The sequence below is a fragment of the Myxocyprinus asiaticus genome, chromosome 50 (genome assembly GCF_019703515.2).
Source record: "Myxocyprinus asiaticus isolate MX2 ecotype Aquarium Trade chromosome 50, UBuf_Myxa_2, whole genome shotgun sequence".
Lineage (NCBI taxonomy): Eukaryota > Metazoa > Chordata > Actinopteri > Cypriniformes > Catostomidae > Myxocyprinus > Myxocyprinus asiaticus.
Window position 1 is genome coordinate 8,248,506 of NC_059393.1, and position 24,617 is coordinate 8,273,122.

At 37.8% G+C, this 24,617-nt stretch overlaps 1 protein-coding gene across 3 annotated transcripts in view; it reads right to left on the reverse strand.

Moving 5' to 3' along the window:
* Nucleotides 1–24,617, reverse strand: part of LOC127438670 (glutamate receptor-interacting protein 2-like) — a 195,109-nt gene that overhangs the window by 10,409 nt on the left and 160,083 nt on the right. For all 3 annotated transcript variants that reach the window (XM_051694407.1, XM_051694408.1, XM_051694409.1), the window contains 10 exons: nucleotides 23,543–23,688; nucleotides 23,345–23,425; nucleotides 19,327–19,390; nucleotides 17,635–17,780; nucleotides 14,947–15,091; nucleotides 13,479–13,618; nucleotides 13,086–13,268; nucleotides 11,052–11,205; nucleotides 10,337–10,454; nucleotides 8,378–8,605 (listed from right to left, as the gene is read on the reverse strand). In XM_051694407.1, the coding sequence (XP_051550367.1) occupies nucleotides 8,378–8,605; nucleotides 10,337–10,454; nucleotides 11,052–11,205; nucleotides 13,086–13,268; nucleotides 13,479–13,618; nucleotides 14,947–15,091; nucleotides 17,635–17,780; nucleotides 19,327–19,390; nucleotides 23,345–23,425; nucleotides 23,543–23,688 (1,405 nt within the window). The remainder of the gene's footprint in view (nucleotides 1–8,377; nucleotides 8,606–10,336; nucleotides 10,455–11,051; nucleotides 11,206–13,085; nucleotides 13,269–13,478; nucleotides 13,619–14,946; nucleotides 15,092–17,634; nucleotides 17,781–19,326; nucleotides 19,391–23,344; nucleotides 23,426–23,542; nucleotides 23,689–24,617) is intronic.

A 24,617-nucleotide genomic window follows, 5' to 3' on the forward strand; every position in this document is an offset into this window, starting at 1 on the left:
ACGCCGCCACCTGGCGGAACCGCCCGAGACTCCCATTCAGGACATGTAGGTTTACATCGTCACTGGCGAATAGGGCTTAAGTTGCTGCTGGACAGGCCGCCTCTGCCCTGCATGCCATGGCTCTCCTGCAAGTGCATCAAGCCAAGGCACTGAAAGAACTGCACAAGGGTAGTTCTGACCCGGTATTGATGCAGGAGCTGCGCTCGGTGACCCATCTCGACCCTCTGGGTGACGAAGATCATGGCACGGACTCTCGGGCAGGCGATGTTCACCTTGGTGGTCCAGGAGTGCCACCTATGGCTCAACTTGGTCGAGATGAGGGAGGCTGACAAAGTATGGTTCCTTGACGCCCCCGTCTCCCAGGTTGGCCTATTCGGCGCCACCGAGGACTTTGCGTAGCAGTTCTCAGCGGTTAAGAAGCAGATGGAGGCCATCCAGCATAACCTGCAGCACAAACACACCCACGCCGGGTGGTTGTGATGGATTACGAGGATGGTTCTCCTCCTCCCCCATCGCTGACCGGTCCTATGGTGGGTACCCGGAGCCAGGTAAGTGCTCGATTACCCCAGACTCAGCACAGCCATGAGCTCGGGGTTCGAGCCCCCTCAACGTGGTGTCTCCTGCTCTGCCCCACCGCGAGGCCCCACCCGCCGGTACGTCCAACGCGATTGTCCCCTTGGTTCCCCTTGCCCGGAGCATGGGATGGAGATGGTAGCACCATCTGGGTGGGCCAGTAGGGTGCTACTAGGACAACCTGCTCCTCATCCTCCCTGACCTGTGCAAGTAGGCTCACTGGGGGAAACGCATATTTGCGCAGTCCAGGGGGCCAGCTGTGTGCCAGTGCATCTATACAGAGGGGTGCCTCGGTCAGGGCGTACCAAAGTGGGCAGTGGGAGGATTCCCGGGAAGCAAACAGGTCTACCTGTGCTCGACCGAATCGACTCCAAATCAGCTGGACCACCTGAGGGTGGAGTCTCCACTCTCCCCTGAGGGTGACCTGTCGTGACAGCGCGTCCGCTGCAGTGTTGAGGTTGCCTGGGATGTGAGTGGCTTGCAGTGATTTGAAGTGCTGCTGACTCCAGAGGAGGAGACGACGGGTGAGTTGTGACATACAACAAGAGCGCAGACCATCTTGGCGGTTGACAAATGCTACCATTGTCGTGTTGTCTGTCTGAACTAACACGTGCTCGCCCTGGATCAACGGCCGAAACTTCCGCAGGGCAAGCATAATTGCCAACAACTCGAGGCAGTTGATGTGCCAATGCATCGCAGACCCGTTCAGAGGCCGGCGGCTGCGTGCCCGTTGCAAACAGTGCCCCAGCCCATCTGTCGTGACCATGACGCGCCTGGAGACCAGTTCTAGAGGAACACCTGCCCGTAGAAATGAGAGGTCGGTCCAAGGGCAGAAAAGACGGTGACAGACCGGTGTGATGACCACGTGACGTGTCCCGTGGTGCCATGCCCATCTCGGGACTCGAGTCTGGAGCCAGTGCTGAAGTGGCCTCATATGCATCAACCCGAAATGGGGGCAGCAGGGAATCGTGTCTTGTCGGCCTCGCCCATCTCGACCAGGTTGAGCCAAAGATGGCGCTCCTAGACCACTAGTGTGGCCATCGTCCACCTGAGAGACCACGCCGTGACCTCCGTCGCTCGGAGAGCGAGGTCGGTCGCCGAGCGCAGTTCCTGCATCAATCCCGGGGCGGAACTACCCTCGTGCAGTTCCTTTAGTGCCTTGGCGGACTTGCAGGAGAGCCATGGCATGCAGGGCGGAGGCGGCTTGTCCAGCGGCATCGTAGACCTTGGCCGTCAGAGACGACGTAAACCTACAGGCCTTGAACGGGGGCTTTTGAGCACCCGTGCCAGGTGGCGGTGCTCTGCGGGCATAGGTGCACCGCGAGCGCATTTATCCACCGGGGGATTGCTGAATAGCCCTTGGCCGCCCCACCATCGAGGGTAGTGAGGGCAGGGAAGCTGAAAAGATCGGGACCGGGCAGTAAAAAGAGCCTTCCGTGACCTTGTCAGCTCTTCATGCACTTCCGGGAAGAAAGGAACGGGGCGGGGCGTGGCTTTGAGTGGCGCCGCGAGGCCAGGAACCAATCACCGAGCCGCAAGGCTTCAGGGAAGAGCAGTGAGTTCCACTCTAGCCGACGCTCGCGGCTGCCTGGGGAAGCATGTCGTCATCTCCGCGTCAGCCTGTGACTGGGCAATCGTCCCTGAAGGAAGAAGCCCAGCTGAGGCTTCCAACTGGACGAGCTCGCTCTCCGATGCTGTGCTCAAGAGCTCATCACTTTCGCGGGCTCCAAATAAGAGGTCGAACTCACCATGAGACGAGCCGGCGGACTCATCCGGAAGCCCGATTGGGGCAGACGAGCATGCTGGGGAATGGGAGGTCCGCGGGGGGATACCCAGCGGAGGCAGTGCTAGCCACGCTGGCCTCATACCCATGGGTAAAATGACCGAGGCGGGGAGCCTCTGGGGTGGCTTGCTTTCTTACGAAGGCGAGTCATGACCGCAACGTTGCCATGGACATATTCTCGCAATGAGAACATGACCATCCACGAACGCTGTCTTCACGTGAGCAGTGCCCAGACACGAAAGACAGTGATCGTGACCGTCAGAAGGCGAGAGATAACGAGCGCAACCAGGAATAACACACAATCGGAAAAGCATCTTTAGAAAGACGTGTCTTTAAAAAGACGTTCCGTGTGCGCCGCTCTTTTAGAGAAATATACTCTTTTAGAGAAATATACTCTTTTATTTCTGCCGAAGCGCCCAGGGGCATTCTCTGCAGTGCACCAGTGCAGAGGGGGGAGAAGCCACTGAAATGCGCCGTTAGATCCAGCAGAGGTGAATGAACAGTAGTATTCAGCTCAGTGAGCATGACCGTTCGGCTCTGAAGAGGAAATCTGAATGTGTGGTTGCATACCAGCTCCTTTTATACCCGTATGTCTGGGGGAGTGGCATGCAAATACCACTCGCCAATTTTCATTGGCCTTTTATCAAAGATCAGAGGTGTCTCGGGCTCCCAAGAGTGACCCCTAGTGTCACTACATCGACACAACGTCGAGTGAGTGACAGATAGGGAACTGTATCTTCCTCCCGGTCGCCATGCTCTGTAGAAACTCCTCCCCCTTCTGGTAGGACCTACCATTGGACCTCTCCACATGACATACTTCCGACAAGACTCATATTCCATTCCATGTGACATATTCCACTCAAAATACCCCCCCTCTTTTTGGGCGGGGTGTGGTCTCCGTAGTGTCTTTCCCTTGGGAGGGACACCCCCGACGCAGACACTTATGGCTCCCAGTCAATTAACAAATTCCACTCTTTTTGGGGAGAAAGAGAGGGAAAAGAGGCCTCAGCTGGGCTAGCCTGTCCCTATAGTCGGGCAGTCGACTTGTTCCTGAAGGACCATTCGACGCTCATAAGAGCATTGGGGGAGGTTACGTGATGACCTGGTGCGCTGGCTACGAGGCACACAGAAGTCTGCCCATCACACACCGCCAGTTCATGTAACACAGTTCAGCTAGTTGTGGCATTTTGTATAGGGACCCCTAGTGTCACTACATCGACACAGCGTCGAGTGAGTGACAGATAGGGAACGTCCTGGTTACTTTCGTAACCTCCATTCCCTGATGGAGGGAACGAGACGTTGTGTCCCTCTTGCCACAACGCTGAACTACCCACTGAAATGGCCAGGACCTGGTCTCGACTCCTCAGCACAAATCCTGAATGAGTGGTTGCATACCAGCTCCTTTTATACCCGTATGTCCCGGGGAGTGGCATGCAAATTCCACTCGCCAATTCTCATTGGCCTTTTTCAAAAAAGAAGAGATGTTTGGGGCTCCCAAGAGTGACACCTAGTGTCACTACATCGACACAACGTCTTGTTCCCTCCATCAGGGAACGGAGGTTATGAAAGTAACCAGGACTTTTTGTCATTTTGTGATTTTGTGGAGTTTATTGTGTTATTTCATGTTGTGGAGCGTGTTGTGTCGTATGATGATGTCATGGTGTCATTGGATGATGTCGTTGAGTTTGGTGTGCTATTTGATTGCATTGTGGAGTTAGTTACATTATTTGATGATGTTGTAAAGATTGTTTTGTCATTTAGTGATGTTGTGGAGTTGTTTTATTTGATGTTGTGGAGTTTGAGTCATTTAAAGAGATTGTGGAGTTTGTGGAGTTATTTGATGATGTTGTGAAGTTTGTTGAGTAGTTTGATGATATTGTGGAGTTAGTTGTGTTATTTGATAATGTTGTGGACTTTGTTGAGTAGTTTGATGGTGTTGTGGAGTTAGTTGTGTTATTTGATTACTTTGTGGATTAAGTTGTGTTATTTGATGATGTCATGGAGTTTGTAGAGTTATTTGATGATGTTGTAAAGATTGTTTTGTCATTTGGTGATGTTGTGGAGTTAGTTCTGTTATTTGATAATGTTGAATAAGTTGTGTTATTTGATAATGTTGTAAAGTTTGTTTTGTCATTTTGTGATGTTGTGGAGTTTGTTGTGTTATTTCATGTTGTGGAGTGTGTTGTGTCATTTGATGATGTCATGGTGTCATTTGATGATGTCGTTGAGTTTGTTTTTTGTGTTGTGTTATTAAGTTGTGTTATCTGATGATGTTATTGAGTCTGTTGTGTTATTATGAAGAGGTTGTGGAGTTTAAGTAGTTTGATGATGTTGTGGAGTTTGTGGAGTAGTTTAAAGATATTGTGGATTTAGTTGTGTTATTTGATAATGTGGATTCATTTGAAGATGTTGTGGAGTTTGTTGAGTCATTTGAAGATATTGTGGAGTTTGTGGAGTTATTTGATGATGTTGTGGAATTTGTTGAGTCATTTGAAGATATTATGGAGTTTGTGGAGTTATTTGATGATGTTGTGGAGTTTGTGGAGTAGTTTCGTGACATTGTGGAGTTAGTTGTGTTATTTGATAAAGTTGTGGAATTTGTAGAATCATTTAAAGATGTTGTGGATTTAGTTGCATTATTTGATAATGTTGTGGAGTTTGCGGAGTCATTTGATGACATTGTGGAGTTAGTTGTGCTATCTGATGATGTTATTGAGTTGTGTTATTATGAAAAGGTTGTGGAGTTTGTGGAGTCATTTGATGAGTTGTGGATTTTGTGGAGTCATTTGAAGATGTTGTGGAGTTTGTGGAGTTATTTGATGACGTTGTGGATTTTGTTGAGTCATTTTAAGATATTGTGGAGTTAGTTGTGTTATTTGATTATGTTGTGGAGTTTGCTGTGCCATTTAAAGTTTGTGGATTTTGTGGAGTAGTTTGATGAGTTGTGGAGTTTGTTGGGTCATTTGAAGATGTTGTGGAGTTAGTTGTGTTATTTGATTACATTGTGAGTTAGCTGAAAGATAGTTGTGTTATTTGAATATGTTATAAAGTTTGTTTTGTCTTTTGGTGATATTGTGGAGTTGTGTTATTTGATGATGATGTGGAGTTAGTTGTGTCATTTGAAGAGACTGTGGAGTTTGTGGAGTTATTTGATGATTTTGTGGAGTTTGTTGGTTCATTTGATGACATTGTGAGAAAGTTGTATGTTATTTGATAATGTTGAATTCATTGTGTTATTTGATAATGTTGCAAAGTTTGTTTTGTCATTTGGTGATGTTGTGGAGTTAGTTGCATTATTTGATGATGTTGTGGAGTTTGCGGTGTCATTTAAAGATTGCAGATTTTTGGAGAAGTTTGATGAGTTGTGGAGTTTGTGGAGTCATTTGAAGATGTTGTGGAGTTTGTAAAGTAGTTTGATGTTGTGGAGTTTGTTGAGTCATTTGAAGATGTTGTGGAGTTAGTTGTGTTATTTGATGACATTGTGAGTTAGTTGAAAGTTACTTGTGTTATTTCATAATGTTGTATAGTTTGTTTTGTCATTTGGTGATGTTGTGGAGTTAGTTGTGTTATTTGATAATGTTGTGGACTTTGTTGTGTAGTTTGATGATGTTGTAAAGATTGTTTTGTCATTTGGTGATGTTGTGGAGTTCGTTATGTTATTTGATAATGTTGTAAAGTTTGTTTTGTCATTTTGTGATGTTGTGGAATTTGTTTTGTTATTTGATTACTTTGTGGATTAAGTTGCATTATTTGACAAAGTTGTAAAGTTTGTTTTGTCATTTTGTGATGTTGTGGAGTTTGTTGTGTTATTTCATGTTGCGGAGCGTGTTGTGTCATTTGATGATGTCATGGTGTCATTTCATGACATCGTTGAGTTTGTTGAGTTATTTGATTACACTGTGGAGTTAGTTGCATTATTTGATGATGTTGTGGATTTTGCTGTGTCATTTAAAGATTGTGGATTTTGTGGAGTAGTTTGAGTTGTGAAGTTTGTGGAGCCATTTGAAGATGTTGTGGAGTTTGTTGTGTTATCTGATTACATTTTGAGTTAGTTGAGATATAGTTGTGTTATTTGATGATGTTGTAAAGTTTGTTTTGTAATTTGGTGATGTTGTGGAGTTAGTTGTGTCATTTGAAGAGATTGTGGAGTTTGGAGTTATTTGAAGATGTTGTGGAGTTTTAAAGTAGTTTGATGATGTTGTAAAGTTTGTTTTGTCATTTGGTGATGTTGTGGAGTTAGTTGTGTTATTTGATAATGTGGACTTTGTTGAGTAGTTTGATGATGTTGTGGAGTTAGTTGTGTTATTTGATTACTTTGTGGATTTAGTTGTGTTATCTGATGATGTCATGGAGTTTGTAGAGTTATTTGATGATGTTGTAAAGACTGTTTTGTCATTTGGTGATGTTGTGGAGTTAGTTATGTTATTTGATAATGTTGTAAAGTTTGTTTTGTCATGTTGTGATGTTTGTTTTGTTATTTGATTACTTTGTGGATTAAGTTGTGTTATTTGATGATATTGTAAAGTTTGTTTTGTCATTTTGTGATGTTGTGGAGTTTGTTGTGTTATTTCATATTTTGGAGGAAGTTTTGTGTCATTTGATGATGTCATGGTGTCATTTGATGACGTTATTGAGTTTGTTGTGCTATTTGATTACATTGTGGAGTTAGTTGCATTATTTGATGATGCTGTGGAGTTTGCTATGTCTTTTAAAGATTACGGATTTTGTGGAGAAGTTTGATGAGTTGTGGAGTTAGCATCTTGTTTTGTCATTTGGTGATGCTGTGGAGTTGTGTTATTTGATGATGTTGTGGAGTCACTTGTGTTATTTGATGATGTTGTGGAGTTAGCTGTGTTATTTGAAGAGATTGTGGAGTTATTTAATAATGTTGTGGAGTTTGCTGAGTTAATTGATGATATTGTGGACTTAGTTGTGTTATTTGATAATGTTGTGGACTTTTTTGAGTAGTTTGATGATGTTCTGGAGTTAGTTGTGTTATGTGATTACTTTGTGGATTAAGTTTTGTAAAGTTTGTTTTGTCATTTTGTGATGTGGAGTTTGTGGAGTTATTTGATTATGTTATTGAGTCAGTTGTGTTATTAGATGATGTTGCATTTGATTACTTTATGAAGTTGGTTGTGTTATTTGATGATATTTTGGAGTTAGTTTTGTCATTTCAAGAGGTTGTGGAGTCATTTGATTACATTGTCGAGTCAGTTGTGTTATTTGATGATGTTGTAAAGTTTGCTTTGCCATCTGTTGATGTAGTGGTTACAGTAGTTGTGTTTTTTGATGTTGTGGAGTGTGTTGTGTACACACTCTGGAGTTTTTCTTTTGTGTGTTATTTAATTAAATAGTGGAATGTGCGCTTATATGATGATGTGGAATTTGTTGTGCTATTTGATTATGTTGTGGAGTTTTCTGAGTTTTTTGATGATGTTATTGAGTCAGTTGTGTAACTGGATGATGTTGTGGAGTTTGTTGAGTGATTTGATTACACTGTGGATTTAGTTGTGTTATTTGATGATGCTACTGAGTCAGTTGTGTTATTTGATGATGATGTTGTAGAGTTTGCTGAGTCATTTGATTACATTGTGGAACTAGTTGTGTTATTTGAGTTGTACTAGTTGTGTAGTTGTGTTGGAGTTTTTTTGTGTTATTTGATGATTTTGTAGGGTTCATTATTATATTTGATGATGTTGTTGAGTTTATCATCTTATTTGATGATGTTGTGTTTTGTATTATTTGATGATTTTGTAGAGTTCATTATTATATTTGATTATGTTATTGAGTTTATCATCTTATCTGATGATGTTTGTGGAGTTATTTGATGATATTCTGGAATAAGATGTCTCATTTGTTATTCTGGAGTTAGTTGTGTTACTTGATGAAGTTTGTGGTTTTATTTGATGATGTTGTGACATTTGTGTGTCATTTTAAGATATTGTGGAGTTTGTTGTTTTATTTGATGATATTGTGGAGTGTGTTGGGTTCTTTGATGATTTTGTGGAGTTTACCCACCTTGTGAAGCTCTAATGGTGTGGGTGACAGGATGTCCTGTATCTCTTCTTTGATTCTCCGTGATTCCCAGGTCTTTTCGGACATGCGGAGTGTGCTCTTATTCTTGGTCTCATTGTGAAGATGTGGGTTCTTCCGCAGAGGGCTGAGGTGGGGCTGGCTGACTGTTTTGCTGTGGGCCTTTCCACCCTCTACACCCAGACTGAGGGCACTGCCAGTCATTATCGAAGCCTTGGGGTAGAGAGCCAATCACAGACACTGATCACAGCCCTATTAAAGCCTTTTCACCTGACTCATATCAACTCTATGGAGCAAACTGTTGTAACACGGCACTTAAAAAAATATCCAAAATAGATTATCCAAAAAATAGGCATTACCAGATGATTATTAATATATAAAACCATTCTTTAATTTAGAATATGTAAATATACGAACCATTCTCTGTTATTTTTTTCACATATCATGATATAAGAGTTCGGTCATACCGCCCACCCCTACATGATGCTAGTTGCAAAAAATTTCAAGTGGAGGTCAAAGCACAGCATCACACTTGTACGGAACAGTGCCTTGGAGCCTCGACACAAGTCAGTGAAAGGACCTTTAGGCCACAGTGTTCCAATGGGGCACTGTGTGCAAGCCTCTGAGTGCTCATTAAACAATCCTCTCATTTATTAACACTCTATAAACTCGAGGCCATGATGCTGATCCTCATTTCCCCTTAATGAGCTCCAGTCTGGTGTATTTCCAAAGAGCTGCTGTTGGATATATCTGCTGCACGTCCTTTGTGTTAATTGTGAGTTCACAGAAGGCATTTCCGACTCTTTAAAGGTGTAATTCAACAGGATTTCACTCGACTCAAGCCACAAATGGCCAGCACAGATCTAAAGTCATGAAATTATTTTGCAATAATAATTTGCATAGCAACACTTACTTTACGATTGAAGTAATTACGAAAGTCACAAAAAGTAAGTGTTATTGTAAGGGATGTAATGCTGAGAAGTCAACACAGATGATGATGAAAAGGCAAGAAACTGCTTGCTTAAAGACTAGATGAGAAACACGTCATCCATGGCTGACCTCACGAGCCGCTGCCATCAAAAAAAAAAAAAAAATTAATAAATATAAAAACACTTCCCTGTACTTTCATAACTCAGGTGGTTGTGTAAGAACAGTGCTCATTGTTCTGCGTAATCAGGCATGAAATGAGACAATCATTCAGCATGCATAGCCAGGAGATGCATTGTGCATTGCTTTGCATTGTGAGAAATTGCACAATTGCACAATTTTGTGGCAACAGTACTATAGTGGTTGGAGTACAGTTATTTTATTAGGATTTTTAACATTAAAAGGGGGAATTCACTAAGAATCAGGGCAGGCACATGTATATATAGGCAAACTGGGCAGCTCTTGCAGCTCAGCGAAGGCCACAAAAATGTTCAGTGAGGGGAGTCGAAACGTTCAAGGGGGAAACTTATGTTTATTGCCTGCTAGTGCAATTTAATTTAATCAAATTTTGTGAATAAATCTATAATAAGCCTAAAATAGGCATGTTTGCACTGTAAAGAATGTTCAAGTTGGTGAATAAAACGCAGGTTTGTCTAACTGATCGGCTGATAATGTAACTGATAATGACACTTTGTCTTCAAAGAAACACACACATTCTTCAAATTATTATTCAATATGACATACTTCTCAAAATATATGCCATTGTTATTTTTTATTTTGTTATACAATGCAAATATATTCCTGCATTTTAAGTGTGGTTTAAATGTCCAAATACTTTTTGGGGCCACTATGTTATTTCAACATTAACTTCACAAGCAAGTCTAGAGATCTCTGACATTCCTCGTTAAAATAGACTGTACTTGTATACCGATAATCTACATAGAAAATAGCTGCCAAGGTGTGTTACCAAGATCGCTGCCATGCAAAATGACTTCCCTTAAAGGGATATTGTTTTACCTCAATCTCACGCAGTAGCTCGGACTGCCCGCATGTCTCCAGGTCTTCCAGGGCCTGGCACCAGAAACTGTCTTCCTGCTCCATTATCAGACTATCGGTATGAGTCTGGCTGGCATGTCTGTGACAGAAGTAGAGATTAGTACGAAAAAGTCTGGCACTGATATTCGGCATACTGGCACCAGTCTTGGCATGTTAAGAAGGTCTGCAAAGGATGGCGTGATAGGGCTTCTTGCAAAAGAAAAAAAAAGGGCTGAAGCTTTGGCATTTATGTAATAAATGTAACAGATCAAATAGTTTTGAATTATGGTATTTTTGCAATGAGTACATAATATACTGAATAGACTGAAGATGTAAAGGGGTACACAAAAGGTGTTCTAATGAAGATCCCTCTTGCGTCTTTCCAATACAATGGAAAATAAAATAAAAGAGTACATGCGACTCATGCTTCATGTTCATAAGTATTCTAATGGCATTCAGTTGGTTTAGTCCTTAACTTTCATTTTTGGGTGAACTATCACTTTCAGAGTCAACAGGAGTTTAAATACATGCGATTTGTCTTTTACTAAATTTTACTACAATATAAAAGAATATGAGACACGATACTTTAATTCCATTCAGTCATCTTTACAGAAGGCCAGAGGAGGACAGTTGTTAGACATCTGTTTACAGTACGAGTATAGAAACATGACCCAGTTAACTGTAGCTGGCTTCTTACCCAGTAGCCTTGTCCCAATCATCTTCACTGAAGCCTCCGTCGCTGAAGGGGTAGTTTTTGCGGCGGGTGGAAGGAGGGGTGCTGTTTCTCTGTTTGGTGCTACGCCACTCGTGAGGGTGTAACGCTATGCCAGCAGCCTGATGGATGTAGGCACCTTTGAAAGAGTGTGAATCCTAAATAGTATAATTGACTGTTGTTCCAGGCAACTGATTTCCTACATTTCTGTGTTAGTTTCATGTCTTTCTTCTCACATAATAAAATAATTTTAACTGAAGTCCATTATAATTCCGTCAGTCAACTGGTCATTATTGGCAAAATTACAGTGACAAGACTATTGATCCCCCTGTCGGAGTTTAAGTTCCAAAAGTGACTAGCTGACTGTGTTTGGGGGGGTGGGGTTCAGGTTGATACAACTGGTAATGTATTACAACAGAGCATGCATGCATTAAAAATTACTACAGAATTCATTAACAAAAGATTCTCCATACATGACAAAGCAAGTCTTTTCTGATAAACCTTTTTCAAATTATTATTTCTTAATTAACCTTACAGGCAGCACCAAACTACATCAGTCCTGACAGATCTCCTTAAGCCACTAATAAACTAATAATATATTGATGACTCTTTATACTTCCATTTGCCATTAATAAACATATACTGTAGGTATGACTAATTATTAACAGATTAGTAGCTAGTTCATCAACATATAAATCTTTCAAATCAAACTTTCATGACATTCATGACATTCAAATACATAATTCATTAATGTATTTTCATTTTTAACTGTCTATTAAGCGTTGAATAATACAATAATGCTTAATGTGTTATTCATGAAAGTTATGCAATGTTAATATATTGTATATGACATAAACTACCACAAAGAAGCAATTCTGTGTCTGTATATGCTGTTTTTTTATTTTTTATTATTATTGTTTTACTATGAAAATATGCGCCAGACCAGTGGTTCCCAACCTTTTTACCTTAAAGCCCCCTCCACTTATATATAAGTCTACACATACAGTATATCACCACCATGGATGTGCGCTCTCTCTGCTCGTGCTCTATGTGTTTGCTCATGTGATTATAATACAATGATTTTTGGGAGCGTGCATTGCCACGGATTTTGCATAACCGCGATAGACATGATACTTGATACATTTCTAGCGGTTGAAATTTCTACTGGTCTATTACACATTGACGCAGAGCCATGCAGCAGCTTGACTGTCTCGTTATAAAGCATCAACAAGGTATGCTGTTTTAAGAGGTTTTTACAGTGTGGCAGTGCGTGGTTATAATGTTATAGAATTTTCATGACCATTGAAGATCCAAGAAAAACAAACCCACAAGCACTTGTCCACGCAACAGCCAGCGCACCTGCGTTAGAAGCAGAATAGTGTAAATTTGGTGTGCGTCATCCTCACGCAGTTGTGCAAAGAGGCTGTTATTGAGTGAAATTTCATGATTTAAAAAAAAGAATAAAAATTATGTTTGAGATTTAGCTTATCACGTTGAGTTAGACGAGGATGCTGACATGCTGTTTACTGTTATCGCACATATTATGGATTCGCACATTTTTATTTTTCTCAGAATCTTGTGTTATAACCGGTTAATTTAGATCCAATCATTTTTTCATTAATCCAAAGGCCAAAGGGTTGTCACAGTAAATGTTTGGAACTACACCACTTCGTGTTGTATCACATATCACACACTGCATCACACATTTCTTTGCCTAATTTTGTGAATAGCCGCAAAATGAAATAAACAAAACAAAACAAAACACTGAAACTGTTGCATGTGGGAATAGCAGATGTGGTACATTTACCAGTAAAGGCAATACAACGATTTAATCCAATGAGTAGCTGGCTACAAGTGACTTGGCAACTACAACGATTTAATCACTACCAGTGTGAATGCACCTTGAGAGGTTTCATACCAATAAACCCAGTTCTACTGTGTTTTTTTTAGAGACAATTATCATCGATGGAACAGAGATTTGTAAACATTGGCCAAAATCACCATGAAAATCAAGCCCACCTTGACTGCTATAACCAGCATCAATTCCCGAGCCATCCCATGACTCCATCGCTGAGTCCACACTGGGGATGGTGGTGGAATAAATCTCTGACAGTTTATTTGTCTTCTGCGAGTCTGTCATCTCATCCTCGTTATCGCTGAGCTCGTTATCAAGATCACTGTCTTTCTTTTGATCATCTGGTGCTGACAGGGAAAGTGACAGCCAGTGTTTCAATTCAGATATAAAGTTAAGTGTCTAATTAGTTATTTAAACACATTCACACTCTCAGAATTTAAAAGCAAAAACCCCTACACATGGTAAAAATCACTGTAATGAAAGGCTTCATTGCCGATATTGTCAGGAGTGTGTTGGCTATCATGTATCGCATACAATCCTTTTTGTTTACGACTTACTGTCTGTCTGTTTCTTGATTTTGAGGGTGACGGTCTCTCCTGCCATCTGTAGCAGGTGTATGGCTTCACTGAGCGGTTTACCCTTCAAGCTGACGTTGTTGATGGCCAGGATTCGATCTCCAACATGTATGGCTCCAGTCCTGCATAAAGAGAAACCATTGGCACAGTGACAAATGTATATTTCTTTGTCTACATGTGGAGTTTTTGAAGGTTGCCATGGAGCATACTATATTCTGGTGAGTAAATGACATAATCAATTTTTGGGTGAACAATCACTTTAAATGTGTTTTAATCATGTTATTTATTTTAATAATTAACTGTATATCTAAATTAAAATGTAAGAATGCAAAAAGGTTTCTGTGAGGGTTACATTTAGGAGTAGGGGTTAAATAAGATTAGTTTAGGTGATCGGAAATATCATTAGCTCAGTACATAAACAAGGCAACCTCTATGGTCCACGTTTGGCAGTAAAACAAATCAAATTATATTATATTATAACTATAATTTTAGCATCACAGAAGCTTTTGTTTGGATAAAGCGTGAGGCATCACATTACAGTTAGAGATATGTAAAATATCATTAAGTGTGCAGGCAAATATACACTTAGTATTAGATATTTTTTTGGTTATAATGGCATTTAACCTACCAAAAATAACTGTAACTCAAATTATTTAAAATGTATATTTCATTCTTTCTTTCTTTTTAAATCCAACAAATCTGCTTACTATGTGCACTTTACAAGGAGAATCTATTTTTTTTTTCTTTTGCTTTACAGTAGTGTCATTTAAATTATTTAAATGTTAATAATTAATTACATTCAAATCATTACTCTATACACTTTCATTAACTAATAATTAGTTTAATTAATTTGATCAATTATTACAAATGTTTCTTACAATTTTCTGCAGTTAATTCAGCTAAAACTGCTTAACATACAGCCTCCAATTGTGATTGGTTTTCTTTTTGCATTTATTTGCATACTGGATTGTATTTGATCTTTTCTGTATTAAATTTACTTTATTTTTATACAGCAAAGAAAGCTGACTTTGCCAGTTTTCTCTTGCTGCCTTGCAAGCATTTGCATTTCCTTCTGGGAATGAAAATCTAATTTAACTTTTATTTCTCAAGATGCAATATCTGAAATCTGTTTTATGCCCAAATTGTTGTATCAATAGTATTATTGCGGCTTTTGGAACAACATTATTAAATGAGAGCTATGCAAATAGACATGAAAAATTAATATTTTTCACATCCTAAGGTAGTAATTTTCAAGCTTACAAGCTCAGAAAGGAAATCAGATGGTTTATCATCCACATATTTGGTACCAGCATTCAAAGAACTAATCAGAGAGATAGAGAGAGAGGGAGGGACACGGTGTGCTTATCTGGCCGCAGGGCAGCTGTAGGTGTCATATTAGTTATATGACCGGGGGGGGCGTTAGTCGACCTGTCTGACCCAGGGGGCTCACCTCTCAGCAAGACCCCTCTTGGTCAGGCCTGAGATGATTATGGGGTCAAAGGGCTCTTCTGTGCCAGAGATAGTAATGCCCAGCGGGCCACCATACCGTTTCAGCTCCACCGTGTAGATGATGGAGCCGGACGCCTCCTGCTCATCTGGATGAGGGGGTAGAGAGGTGGAACAGGAGAGAGAAAACAATAAAACAAATGGCCAATTGACCCTTTGCTAAGCTCAGCCCCCTAGCAACCACCCAGAGTACCCCAGCAACCATATAGTAAAAAGCAGTCAGAACACCTTAGCAACTACATAGCAATGCCCTTTCTGCACAGACAAGCTCCACTCACATTTTCTTCAGAAAATTTAAAAATCTAGTTTCATCTACAATTTTAAGGTGCACAGAAATGATATATGCATTCAAATACCATATTATGAATATTCAATTAATAATTCAACATTATAAAAACAAGAGCAGAGCATTAAAATTTTCTCTTTATTTGCTCTTGAGCTGGAAATAGGTCAGCACAGAAACCCGTCTGTAGATTCAACCTGTACATTTTCATTTAAAAAAGAATAAGACACAGCGATTGACTCAACTGTTATTCTGACCACAGATCATGATTTTCCTCACAACAAAAATGAGCTTTACTAGCAACAGAGCAATGTCTCAGAGTAGTGGTGTTGATGAAACAATGATGAAACAATGTCTCTCTTTTATTTCTAGGAAATTAACACAGAATGGAAACATGATTTGATTTCTTGTTTGGATGGAAATAGGTCTAGTGCCTCTGCCTCTGAAAGAAAGAAAGAAATTCTGAAGGAAAGAAAATGAAAGAACCTTAGAACGTCTGGAATTCAGAAAGAAAGAAAGAAAGAAAGAAAGAAATTTAGAAATTCAGAAAGAAACTTAGAAAGTCAGAAAGAGAGAAAGAAAAAAAAATTCAGAAAGAAAGAAAGAATGAAAGTCAGAAAAAAGAAAGAAGGAAAGAGAGAAACTTAGAAAGTCAGAAAAAAATCAGAAAGAAATATAGATATTTAGAAATTCAGAAAGAAAGAAAAAAGTCAGAAAGAAAGAATGAAAGAAAGAAAAAAGTAAAAAAGAAAGAAATTCAGAAAGGAAGAAAGAATGAAAGAAAGAAACTTAGAAAGTCAGAAATAAATAAATAAAGAAAGAAAGAAAGAATGAAAGAAACTTAGACAGTCAGAAAGAAAATCAGAAAGAAATTCAGATATTTAGAAATTCAGAAAGAAAGAAAAAATAAGAAACAAAGAAAGAAACTTAGAAAGTCAGAAAGTCAGAAAGAAAGAAAAAAGAAAGAAAAAGAAATTAAGAAAGAAGAAAGAAAGAAAAAGAAAGACATTTAGAAAGTCAGAAATTCAGAAAGAAAGAAAGAAAGAAAGAAAGAAAGAAACTTAGAAAGTCAGTAAGTCAGAAAGAAAGAAAAAATAAAGAAAGAAAAAGAAATTAAGAAAGAAAGAAGAAAGAAAAAGACATTTAGAAAGTCAGAAAGAAAGAAAGAAAGAAAGAAAGAAAGAAAGAAAGAAGGAAAGAGAGAAACTTAGAAAGTCAGAAAGAAAATCAGAAAGAAATATAGATATTTAGAAATTCAGAAAGAAAGAAAAAAGTCAGAAAGAAAGAAACTTAGAAAGAAAGAAATTCAGTAAGGAAGAAAGAATGAAAGAATGAAAGAAACTTAGAAAGAAAATCTGAAAAAATTCAGATATTTAGAAATTCTGAAAGTCAGAAAGAAAGAAAAAAGAAAGAAAGAATGAAACTTAGAAAGTCAGAAAGAAAATCAGAAAGAAATTTAGATATTTAGAAATTCAGAAAGTCAGAAAGAAAGAAAGAAAGAAAGAAAGAAAGAAAGAAAGAAAGAAAGAATAAAAGAAATTCAGAAAAAAGAAAAAGAAAGAAACTTAGAAAGTCAGAAATTTAGAAAGAAATTTCAGAAATTCAGAAAGAAAGAAATTCAAAAAGAAATTCAGAAAGAAAGAAAGAAATTCAGAAAGAAAGAAAGAAAGAAAGAAAGAAAGAAAGACAAAGTCAGAAATAAATAAAATCAGAAAGAAATTCAGAAAGAATGAAAAAAGAAAGAAAAAAGTCAGAAAGAAACTTAGAAATTCAGAAAGAAAGAAAGAAAGAATGAAAGAAAGAAAAAAGTCAGAAAGAAAGAAACTTAGAAAGTCAGAAAGAAATTCAGAAACAAAGACAGACAGAAAGAAAGAAACAAAGAAAGAAACAAAGAAAGAAACAAAGAAAGAAACTTAGAAAGTCAGAAATTCAGAAAGAAAGAAAAAGTAAGAAAAAATGAAATAATGAAAGAAAGAAATTCAGAAAGTCAGAAAGAAAGAAAGAAATTCAGAAAGAAAGAAAGAAAAATAAATTAAGAAAGAAAGAAAAGAAAGAATAAAAGAAATTCAGAAAGAAAGAAAAAGAATCTTAGAAAGACAGAAATTTAGAAACACATTTCAGAAATTCAGAAAGAAAGAAAAAATCAGAAAGAATGAAAGAAAGAAAATAGTCAGAAAGAAAATCAGAATGAAATTCAGATATTCAGAAAGTCAGAAAAAAGAATGAAAGAAAGAAAAAAGTCAGAAAGAAAGAAAGAAACTTAAAGTCAGAAAGAAATTCAGAAAGAAAGACAGACAGAAAAAAAAAAAAAACTCCATCTAAGGACTGCAGGTCTACACAAACACACACCTGAGTTGTCCTCGTCCTTGCGGATCTTGAGTTTGACCAGGTCTTCACTCTGCTCAAGGATCTGGACAGCGTCCTCCATGGAGCAGTTTTCCAGGCGGATGTTATCTATGGCCAGCAGCTTGTCTCCGGGCTCCAGAGTTCCTGTTCTGCAGGAAAGAACCATGAAATGCGCTTCAGTCCCACAAGTAAACACAAACACAGTCAGTGCAGCAAAGTGTGTACTTGCTACATTTTTCTGTTTCAAAGTGTTTTGTTTTGTTTTTTTCTTTTCAGAAAAATAGTCTACTTATATTTCTAAGAAACAAGAATGACTTTAAAACATCTAATCTGCAGTATGCTAAAATCAATTTAACACTTATATTAGGTCTTCTTAAACTAATAGCGAACCCAATTAAAAAAATCTCACATTATTTACCATAAAATTGGGTTTGATGTCACTCAAGAACCAATGGCATTCAATGTCAATGACGTCAAACTCAGCACAATGTGGGAAATACTAATGTAATTCAACAGCTACAGCGGATGGAATTTTTTTCAGCATATAAAATGTATCAGTTTATTCAATTGATACATTTTGGTCTGTTCCTCACTCAAAGTATTGTATAGCTTAAGAAGACTTAGAATATAGCACATGAGTCATATGGGCTACTTTTATGGTGCTTTTATGATACTTTTATATGTTTTATCATTTGCAGAGCTTGACAGCTTCAATCCCTGTTCACTTTCAATATATGAAAAGAGCACCTGGGACATGCTGCTAAACTTTTCCTTTTGTGTTCCACAGCAGTAAGAAAGTCAAACAGGGTTAGAACAACATGAGGGTGAATAAATGATGATTCAAGTATTTGGGGTGAACTATTTCTTTAAGAATCACTTTAATTCACTGTAACTGATATCTGGAGTTTGTCTCCCTCTTCTGGACATTACAATTCATACTTTTGGTTAACATTTCAGTGATTGTTTTCCAAATTACAAGATGTAAGAAACTGCTGGAATGTTTTTGCCAGTATTTTATAGTTTTAACATTATAGATTGTGCACATGTGTGTTGTTCAAACAAAAGCAAAGCAAAGAAGAAGATAAAACACAGCAAAACAAATATCAAAACAAATCAAGAAAGAAAAAAAAGCAGTGGCGAAGAAAAAAAAGGGAAAAGAAAACCAACGAAATTAAACAACAAAACAGAATGAATAGCAAAGCAAAACCAACTAAACTGAATAAAATAAAATAAAATAAAAACAAAACAAAAGCAAAGCGATCAACAAAACAAAAAAATAATAAAACAAAACAAAGCAAAACTAAACTAAACCAACCAAAAAATACAAAAAAACAAAACAAACACACACACATACAGATATATACAGACCAAAAATATATACAAAATAAAACAGAAAATTATACACCTTACAATTAAACCCATTGTCGCACATCACCAAAATTTTAGAAACCTCTTATTCTCTTTATCCTAATAAATATATATAGTGTGTGTGTGTGTGTGTGTGTGTGTGTGTGTGTGTGTGTGTGTGTGTGTGTGTGTATATGTATTATGGTATATTATGAAATAATGTTAACGTAAAAATAACATACCTTACTTAAATTGTTAAGTATTTATACATTGTGTTATACACATATACATTAGTTTTTGTTGTACAGCCTTCAATGTGCATTAATGCTGTATTTGTGCTGTTCCTACCTGTGGGCCATGCTGCCTTTTTTAATGTCAGAAATGATTAGAGCTTCTCCTGGTTTCTTACTGGCTGTTGAAAGTGGGGAAAACACATCAATAGCACAACATTTCAGTATGCAACAGACAGACACACCCCCACACGCACAAACAGTTTCAAGGCAAACTGGAAACTCTAATTTGGATCCAGCATAACCATGAGGCAGGCATTCAGAGAGAATATTTTGCACAGATGGAATAGAACATTTTAAGAGTAGAATTCCATCACAAGGGGGAAAAAATTCAGCATATACGGGGCTGCTCGTCTTTCAAAACAGATATGAATGGAACCAAAAGTGTTTACCAAGTAGAATCAGAATATTTCCTAAAGATGTCCACAAGTGCAATTAGATATTCTTTTACAAATAAGTACTATGGTGGTATATTAGTGATGGTATCAAATGGTAAAACACTGGTACTGAATGATTTCAAATATCATATACAGTACCATGGTATTTACATGGTACTCCAAGGTACTTCCATGGAACATGTAAAAAATAAATAAATAAATAAATAAATAAATAAATGAAATAAACATGCTAATTTTATTGGTTTTAATCCTTTCTGCCTAAGGCTACCTAGAGTTCCACTACATGACACATCAGCTCGTATGTTCAGCTACTCAGCAGAAAAGTACCTCCGAGAGAAAGATTTAACTGGGAGAGAGAGAGAGAGAGAGAGAGCCTGTAAAAGACTCAGAGAGAGTAAAGAGGATCAATTTAGAGTCAGACTCAAGCGTTACTCAGTGCCTTCAATTCAGAACCATGCTGGCATATATAGATGCACTCGGACTTGAACTGGAACCACAGGACTGGAAGATTTAGTCAGAACTTTTGCACTGAATGAATGACCTTTGGTTTAAGAAAAGAAACAAATACAGTAGTTTAAAAAAGTAGTTGATGGATATGGTTTTTCAATTACCTATACAAAATCTACAGAGTGGTAAAATCACTGTAATGCACTGACTTTTTGCTTTAGTCAAACGGCAGCAATAGCAACATGACAAATGTTCAGTAAACAGTTCCATTTATCATTAATAATAATCGGAATAAACAAATCATCCGTTAGTAATATAGTTAATTATCCTAACTATAGGAGTTTGCAGTTGCCAAGCAACATAGCAACTTGCCGCATAAATATAGAATGTGCGCTCAAAGGTGTGGGTTTACTGTGATTCTACAATAGTCATGAGCGTGTCTCGTCTAATCAGAATTTATAGTTAGAACAATCTGTTTCATAAAATGCTGAAATGCACTACAGGTCAAAGGTTTGGACATATCTACTCATTATTTACTTTTACTATTTTTGACATTTTAGAATAATATTAAAGTCATCAAATCTGTGAAACAGTCCAACTTATCAATTTAAAACATGCAATTAAAATACATTTAAATTTTGTTACGAAACTCATAAATCTCATACACTGTAAAAAAAATAAATCCTGTTGTTTTTACAACAACAACAAAAAAAAAAACCTGCCAGCCGTTGTTGCCAGAATAATTATGTAAAAAATACAGTAAAAAGGTAAACAACTTTACAGAACAACCTGTACATTTTACAGTTTAAAACTGTTGTAATTTACATGACCACGCTGGCACTGTAAACATAAAAAAATTCTGTTAAATTTACAGTAAAAAAAAAAAAAAAAAATCATAAACTTGATATTAACCTTCTGAAACTGTAAAAATCTGCTTTTTACTTTATAAGGTATTGTTAATCACTGTAAAAATTACAGAAGAGCACATCATGACATGAAGTTCACTAATGGTGGCTCTTCTAGGATTAATGACCAATAAACATGTAGAGACAGTGCTCAGTGCCACTCACACAAACATTAAACACCATCAGGGTAACACATGTGATATTTAAATAATGCAGTAAACATTAACTAAACTACATCAGATATAAAACAGAACACCCCAATGTACATAACTGATATTAAAAATAAGGAGAAACATAACTATTCCCATAAAATATAATGAAATATGATGGGTCATGCAGGGAATTGTGGGAACGCCCGATTATTATTTTTTTACCATAATTTTAACAATAATTTACTGTAAAAAGTACATGTACTCTCTTGTTAAACATATTGTCAATTTTTACCATTAATTATCCAGGAAAATCATAACATTTTATTATAAAAACTACTGTATTGTCTTTTAAAATATATTTAAAAATGTTACTGTATATTTTACAGTTAATACTCATTAATCAATTAACTTTTTTTTCTGTAGCATTTTTACAGTCTTTTACCATTAAAATTACAGCCATTTTTTACAGATTTTACATTTCATACATAAGCACCATATATAACATTTAAATGGTCTTCATAAAAAGCAATTCAGTTATGGCAAACTAAATAACTTTAAACTGAAATTAAGTGCACACACTGATTTTCCATAATATTTTCTTAAAATTCACAAAAACGCAGAGGCAACTGAGATTCGTCCTCCGCCACCCGGATTGAGGCGAGTCACTATGCCACCACGAGGACTTAGAGTACACTGGGAATTGGGCATGCCAAATTGGGGAGAAAAAGGGGAGAAAATCCCCAAAATAAAATAAATAAATAAATAAATAACCCTGCTGTAAGACTAATACATTTAAAACACATAATGTTTGTTATCTATTGAAAAGGCTGTCAAAACATAACAAAATTAAATGCACACCTATTTTGACCAATACTGTACATACAGTATTACAATGATGGCAAATGAAATGTACACAAAAGTTTATAAACTGAAATCAAATACACACGGATTATTAACAGATTAAAATATTCACAGATTTCACATGCACGCACACATGCACGCACGCACACACACACTCATGTTGGTGAAGCTATCCTTATGAAGACTCTCCACAGACATAATGACTTTTATACTGTACGAACTATAGATTCTATCCCCTAACCCTAACCCTAACCCTACCCCTAAACCTAACCCTCACAAAAAACTTTCTGCATTTTTACATTTTCAAAAAAACATCGTTTAGTATGTTTTTTAGCAATTTGAATTATGAGGACACTAGAAATGTCCTCATAAACCACATTTATAGCATAATAATTTATAGGCTGTCAGAACTGATGCAAGGGGAAACAAAGACCTGTTTAGCTGGGGTGGGAAGTGGGAACTTTTTTGTTTAAACCAAAGGTGAAAAACAAAACTTAAAAGTACCAGTCCCCATTCATTGTAATTTCATGGAAAAGAGCGACCAGCACATTCTTCAAAACTTCTTTTGTGTTCCACAGACGAAAGAAAGTCATACGGGTTTGGAACGACTTGTGAGTGAGTAAAATATTTCCATTCCTAATTTGAATTTTTGTGTGAACTATCCCATTAAAGAAGCTTCAACGGTACGTCAGATAGAAAGAAGCCAGTCCATTGCATGGGCACTCTTCCGTAAACAACTCCACAGAAAGCCTGGGAGAGCTGCGTAAACATTTCCTCAGTAAAGCAGGCTCGCTTTCTGAGCTGTAATATAATTCTGTGACATGGACACTGGCTGCAGTCAGGAGAGAGGGGATGTGTCGCATCGGGTGGTCTGGATAAGAACATACTCCAGGAGGAAACAGATTTAGAGACGTGTTTGGTGACAGAGCACATGGCGACTGAAGTGGATGTCAAAACAGTTTGTGTGGGTTTGTTTTGTGTGTGTTTAGGGATATAAAGTTGGAGCACAACTACATGTTGGCAAATTTGAAAGAAAGTGATATGGGTAAAATAGGCCAGCGGGAGGAAGGATCTTAAAATCTCAGAGAAACATTTATAGAGTGAGTGACTGGCATGATCAAATGTTTTGATGCAGGAAAGCAAACAAGAAGTGGGTGGCAAATGACATATGAGACAGTGATTTCATCAGCAGCCCAATACTCTTGCCATTTTTTGAAAAATAGAAATTGAGAGGGTTATCATTATTTCATTTACATGATAATTGTCTGTCTGTCTGTCTGTCTGTCTATTTATTGAGTGTAACCAGATCTTACCACTGATAGTGATTCCCAGTTCTACTCCTCTCTTCTTCTGGAGTTTCACATGGAATGTTCCACTACTAGGCACAACTGATTCTGCCGATTAATCAAAAACAACAGTATGTAATTTAAGCACAATTTTTACAAATAAAAACAAATTATAATAATAATGAAAAAACAAGCATTCTAGGTAGAAAATGTGACCTAGCTTACCTGCCACATCAAACTCAATCTCTAGAGTGACCTTATTGGCCAGAGCAGCATCTCGGAGCAGCTGATTGGCTTCCTCCAGCGTTCCATCTTCTGTAGGAATTCTATTGATGGATAAGACTCTATCTCCAACCTGAAGCAGCCCACACCTGCCGGTCAAAGCAAGATGAAAATAAGAAGAATCTCTGAAGAAACTCTGCAGATACTTGTCAAAATAGTAAGTTCCAATCTGATTGGTTGACTTTCAGAAGTCAGGGTGGATGAATTCATATTCAGAACCTGTTCCATTAAAAAAAAAAAATAAATACCAGAACCGTATGATGTTCATTACTTTTCCATTCACTGGTTCTTCAACATGCATTTTTCCACCGATGCTGATGGAACACCATAATAAAATGCTCTGGCAGTTTTTTCCAGCAGCACTATTCAGCGGCAATGCTGTCTCTTTTGAATCCATACAGTGACACAAACAGCGCAACTAATGTAGTCTGATTCCCGGATGAATGACTCTGATGAGCTGGTTCTTTTGAATCTGCAGTGTGAAACACAACGCGACCAGTGTAGTCCAATTCCTGAACAAATGACTTTAATGAGCTGTTTTTTTTTTCTTTGATTCTACAACACAAAACACACATCATGACCAGTGTAGTTCAATTTACGAACATACGACTCCGATGAGCTGGTTCTTTTGAACCTACAGTGTGACACATAACGCGACCAGTGTAGTCCGATTCCTGAATGAATGACTCTTATGAGCCAGTTTTTTGTTTTTGTTTTTACGAATCAAAGACACTTCAGTCGGAGCAGTTACTGAATTAATCCCACTGACATGGAATATGATTTCCGTCATATCCATCTTGAAATGAACCAAGAACTGGTTTGTTCTGTTGTTTTGAAGGCCTGTGAGACTGGTTGTTCATATGACATTGTGCAGTTAAAGTTAGCCCTTCACATTATGAATGTGTTGTAATCAGGAATTTTATATATATATATATTTATATATATATAATTTTGTTAAAATCTAAAATTATATCATCATTTGGCAAACGACTGAGGCCAGTAATGCAAAAAAAAAAAA